Consider the following 6000-nt stretch of genomic DNA (forward strand, 5'->3'; position numbering starts at 1 on the left):
AAATTATAACTTCAAAACTTTAAGAGCGCCCATCCCAATTTTTTTTAAGATTGTTGCTGACATCATAAACTAACATTTTTTGAAAAAAAATTACGAAATCTGAAGCATATTGATTTTCGCAATTCAAGGTCAAAGGTCATTTCGTTACGCATTTTCTCTCATGCTACGATTTTGGTTTTATTTTATGAAATGGAGGCCATTCAAAGAGCTTTAATATGATGTACAACTTGGCTTTGTAGGTGCTAGATTTTGAGATAAAAGTATTTAAAGTTCGGAGGTCATGCTAATTAGTCAAAAGTTCGTGGACTGTATCTCAAAAACTAACGAACCAATTTACAAATAAATTCAGTTTAAGGGGTTTCTCATATACATGTAAGCCATTCAGCACACCAAATATCGTTTCAATCTGTGAAGGTCAGGTCCAAAATTGTGTTGAATTGACACGGAATGACCCATGTATGTTAATTTTCATCAATTTGTATTGTGCGTTAGGTAAGTGTTTCAAAACTTCTTTGGTTTTTATTGTCTGGTACATGTAAGTCAATAACGAAACATAACCAGGAGCATACAAGTTGAAGTATGGTACACTTTCTTTGAGGCAAATATTGTGATTGACATGAACATACTGTATATGTATACGCAGTTCTCTCAAGATTTGATTTCAACATAAGATTTTGCAACAACCTCACCTTAATGATCCTTTGGAGCCACCTACTTTTCGACTGCATGTTCTGTCATTACAGGAATCAATAAGCCGCTTTAGGATGAACAGACACTCTCTGAAGGTAGAGATGAAAGGATGATGACTCAGTATGCACAGTGATGTCAGGGAATTATTGCGAACTTTCTTGGCCTGCTTGAGTTTTCTACGAGTTCTTGGTGACCTTTTCCTTTGTCCTTCATCTGAGGGCACACTTAGAGTTCCATTTCTGTTGGAATTCTCTCTGTCGTTATGCAAAGCCTTTTCATTCTGATGTTCCATCTTTCTATCAGAGGATTTAAAGGGCCGATAGAAGTTGACACAAATACCATATCTTGCTCTTCCGCTGTCTTTATCAGTCAAAGTAAAAACAAAGGATGTGTTTTCTCTGAGGCTCAATTTCTTCTGTCCAACTGTGAGGCAACCTTCTGGCTGACAAAAGAACACAACATCTTGAGGTAACGGAAAATCTGGGTGGTCATCTTGAGGGTAACGACGTAGCATTTCTGGTGTTTGTGCAACATTATTGTTGCTATATGGATGGCGACTTCCCACAATTAATATATAATCCAGTAGACGGGGAGAAAAGTATTTTTTGCCAGCTTGAAATCCTTCCATGTTTGCATGCAGTGTACTGATCAATATTCCAAATTCCTAGTCACACTCAGTCTTGTCCTGAAAACTCCAGCAGCATCATTGGTGATTTGCGAGTGAATAGTCCCACCATCCTGGTGTGTTACACATAACTGTCAGCTATGAATAAAGAAAATGAAAGAAAGACCTAAGAATAAATTCTGACTTTACAATGAAATAGTATTCATAAATACCTAAGACAGTTTACCCATTCCCATTGGTCGAGAGCCCGTCACGTGGCCGGTCTTTTAAAACAGATGATTAAGACATGGCTGGCTTGGTCTTAAACACTTTTCCAGTGTCACATGAAATTTGACTCCTTTGAAATCCCATGCATTTTACCATCTTATTGGTTGAATGTTCACAATCCTCACGTAGGCATGCGCAATACTACCAGTGAGTCAGTATTGCATAGTCCTAAATTCACAACGCACTCACCACTGCTGCATCTGCGCGTCATCCCGCAGTATGCACGCCAATCTCCATAAAAGGAGTTGTTTACGTCTTATCTCGCAAGCTGGACACTCCATTATATAGCTAGAGGAGTGTTTTGAAAAACAGAAAGTAAAATTGTTGAACAAAATCGTTGTTTTGAGTTTTGGACCAAAAGGTTTTGATTTGTTACCGAAAAGGTACTATGAATGGGAATAAATACGTGCTTGGTCGGTATTAAACACTATGTTAAAGACTGGTTGGAGTCTGGAATGCTGATAACATGTAATAACCCTCGGCTTCGCCTCGGGTAATTATCAGCATTCCAGACTCCAACCAGTCAACATAGTGTTTAACACCTCCCAAAAACACATTTATTCCCTTATTTAGACCCCGTTCCCACTTGATCCAGCAATTGGGGGATCTGATCCACCTTTTGCCAAATTGCCGGATCAGATCCCCTAATTGGTGGATCAGATCCGGCAATTGTGTGTAGTGGGAACGCTAACCGTTATAAGGTGGATCAGGATCAGATCCACCTTTCTTGATCCACCTCTGGAGCAGGATACAGATCCCCCAATTGGTGGATCAGATCCTGCAATTGGCGGATCACGATCAGATGGGAACGCAAAAGGTGGATCTGATCCGGCAATTTGACCTGTCATCATCCGCCCAGTGCATGAGTGGCATGAAAATGTTGCGGTCTTATGAACGAAGAAACACGTTTTCAGGCGTGTAGATCGTGTGAAATTTCCAACGTACACCACATGCACAATAAACAACTGCTGAACTACGGGCTAGCACCGCGCATGCACGATGTGTGCAGCGCACGTGGTATATCCTAAAACTAGGCCTTTTCAGTTTTCGTTGCGTATTCGTCCATTTATAAACCTTTTTCATTCGTGAAATTTTACTTATTTTTAATCCATAATTAACTCTGAGTCCGCACTCACCAAACCACGTCACTTTGGCACAGAATCATAGAAAAGCTTACGCGTATGCGATGAGAATAGTGCCGATAATGCGGTACGTACAGAGGTGACAAATCTGTAGTATACAAATATTGAATGCTTTGAGTGGTGTAGTAAAACTAGCCTCCCGAGGTGGTCCATGGACATTCTATTTTCCCGAGGCGAAGCCGAGGGAAAATAGAATGCTCCATGGATCACCGAGGGAGGTTAGTTTTACTTCACCACGAGATAAAGCATTCAATATTTTTTTTATAACACTTCACCCACAGATTCTGCTTGGTTTTAATATTCTAAATTATTTAAATCTGAACACAGTTGAAATAAACTTCCATTTTAATACAAAATTGGTGGAAAATGTATTTCTCTCTTCCAAACTACCCCTTCGCGAAATGTTTGAACCCAACTCTGTGACGCGCTCTCTTTGGAACAAAACGTGCTACGCGCATAGTACTTTGGTTGCTACGGGTATAGTACTTTTGGCCGTGCACAGAAAGATAGCAAAAATAGAAAGTATCATGTGACTCACTCTCGGCCAATCAAGACACAGAATTTGTGGGTGAGGTGTTATAATATTGATTATAGAAAATTGGAAAATGATGTCGTAGTACATCATGTGCCCATGTTTAAACAATGAGAAGCTTCAGAACCAGGGAATCCCTTATCGATGCATTGGTTTCTGTCGACGTCACGCAATGAGCAACGCTGTACGATTTCACCAGTTAATTTATGCACGCACGGACCCTTTACGGATCCGTGATTTATGTCGGTGAATTCACGTAATTTTTGTCGGTGAATTCTGATAGCGCTGTTTGAAAACTGACTCATCCTAGCATGCAACACTGGCAGTCCCACAGAGCGCGCGTAATTCAGAACTCAGTGACCTTTTGGACTCGACATTTCCGTACGAAAAGGTGGATCAAGCATAAGTGGGAACGCGACTTGTGGTTTCGTTGCGGTAAGATAACGATCACACCAAAATGCCGGATCTTGATCCACCTTTTCCCAATTCAAGTGGGAACGCCGTGTTATTAATCTACCTACTGTTAAGGGGAACCTTAATCCACAAGTTAAATGTACAATGCAAACATCTTTCTCCTGTCCTAATTGCCTAGGGAAACTGTAATAAATATTGGTTATTGTAACTGTGTCTCCATGCATTCACTCCCAAGTGAATGACTAGTACTACTTGTTTACATTGCAACTGATGCTCATGCATGTCATGCAGCACATTAGTGCATTGTGTGTGTGTATATACGAACAATGTATACATATATCACAGAACAGCGCTTATATTGCAAATTTGCAGTGGTTGGATTTCTGTGTTGGTTATCATGGATATTTCTTAATGAAGTATCTAAGTCAAGAGACCATGCATGGACAATCAAGCCATTCATAAATTTCAGTTTTATTTCTACAACTTTTTGTACCAAGAGCCGTACATGTACATGTATGTATGTATAGTCGTATCTATTTTTTAAATTTTATCTTCCAGCACCCGATTTCATAAAGCTCATCGCAACTTGCCTGCAACACGTCATATCCCTATACGATGCAACTTGCCTGCAACACGTCATATCCCTATACGATGCAACTTGCCTGCAACACGTCATATCCCTATACGATGCATCGCAGCTGCGACACGTCCTGCAACTCATTTCACAAAACATGTCATAAGTGCGACCACTGATCTCTATATAAAGACTGGATAGCGGATAAGCATACAACATTCACACAGTAGACTTTGCATATTGACCAATTCGCCCCCGGTCTCACGAAGATGGCCGCGTATATACGAACGTTCTACGCATAAATACGCGCGCGTTGTATCAACAGTTGACGCGCATTTTGGTCACGTACACATATTATGATGTTCTAAAAAGGACACATTTCCGTAGTGATTATTATTTCAAAAACGCCGAAAAAGTGATTTGCGGCATTATATTTAGTAACATTATAAAAGTAACCACGACGTTAGAAAAATTGTAGTAAACCTTGGTCAGTTGGTCAGTGGTGGTGGCCAAAATATAAGTCAAGTGAACTGCGACGTTGCAAAAGAAATCATGCTGTCTATAAAAACGACAAATTGTCCTTTGTAGATCACCAGCCGGTCTCACCAATATGGCGTCAAATTCGTACATTGTGCGGCTCTGTATTAGCTATCCAGTCTTTATATAGAGATCAGTGAGTGCGACGCATCATATAGCACAACACTGTATTTATTCAGCGTACAGAAAATAGTTGTCTGTTATTCAACAAATTGGATCTCCTCTCAAAAAGTTTTTAAAACGTAAAACAAAAATTGTGGACGCGCGATGCAGTTTTTAAAGATATAGTCCATCATTTTTAATTTGTGCATTTTGTTCGTTTGAAGCAACAAAAGTGTTCAAAATCTGATGAAGGATACTGAACAACTAACCTGATGAAGTTTCAGCTCAGCTTCAGCTGTATATTCCGAGAAAAACAGCATTCTAGGATCTCAATTTCAAATCAAAAGTTGCTGAATCATGTTTTGAATTGCAGCTATACGCGATGTCGCGCACTGATCCGACGAATTATAGCAACCGCGCTCGCCTGTGCGTCGTGCCAATGCTTGCGCGCACTGCGCCGAATAACAAAACGAACTACTAATGTAAATTTTCCTACGGTGCGTCTTAAGACGCACTGTTGGAAAGGCCTTCTTTCGTTGATTACTTCAAAATGATAGCTTGCCAAAAAGATTAATTTCACAGGGAGTTTAGTCCACTTACTATCTTTCAACCAAGTACGTTTTTCAACAATAATACGCCAGTTACTTTTTCGGATGGCTGCAAATGATGGACTATAGCTTTAAGGAAAACAAGCTCGCGGTGGACTGTATTAATACTTTCAAATTCCCACTGCAATATTCAAGGCAACTTCATAATTACTTCAATGCATTGTCCATTTACAACTTTACACACATTGTCTCAGTATTATAGTCTCGTTTATGTAATTTTTATGGCATAAAATTGGCTAAGAAAAGAGCGCATCTTATTTTGCGATGACCACTAGGCACGTCGTAACTTGCGACGTGTTTTAAGCCGTTGTCAAGGAACTTGGGGACGTCCCATTGGTCCCACATCCCATTGGTATGACGTCCCATTGGTCCAAAGTCCCATTGGTCCGACGGTTAGGGTTAGGGTCAGGGTCAGTCAACCTGAACCAGTGGAACTCGGACCAATGGGACGTTTGACTATAATTGTTTTTTGTTTAAACGTTTAAACATGTAAACGTCACATCCTTCAT

General features: G+C 40.1%; 1 protein-coding gene across 1 annotated transcript in view; it reads right to left on the reverse strand.

Moving 5' to 3' along the window:
* The window catches only part of LOC119723041 (MAP kinase-activating death domain protein-like), a gene marked incomplete at its 3' end in the record, with an annotated part of 85371 nt that extends 83361 nt beyond the window's left edge, over positions 1–2010 (reverse strand). Inside the window, 2 exon segments of the mRNA XM_038193526.1 lie at positions 690–1453; positions 1772–2010. Coding sequence (XP_038049454.1) covers positions 690–1318 — 629 coding nt within the window.
* Between the last annotated feature and the right edge of the window lie 3990 nt (positions 2011–6000).

This window comes from Patiria miniata, unplaced genomic scaffold, assembly GCF_015706575.1.
Source record: "Patiria miniata isolate m_02_andy unplaced genomic scaffold, ASM1570657v1 HiC_scaffold_1, whole genome shotgun sequence".
Classification (NCBI taxonomy): domain Eukaryota; kingdom Metazoa; phylum Echinodermata; class Asteroidea; order Valvatida; family Asterinidae; genus Patiria; species Patiria miniata.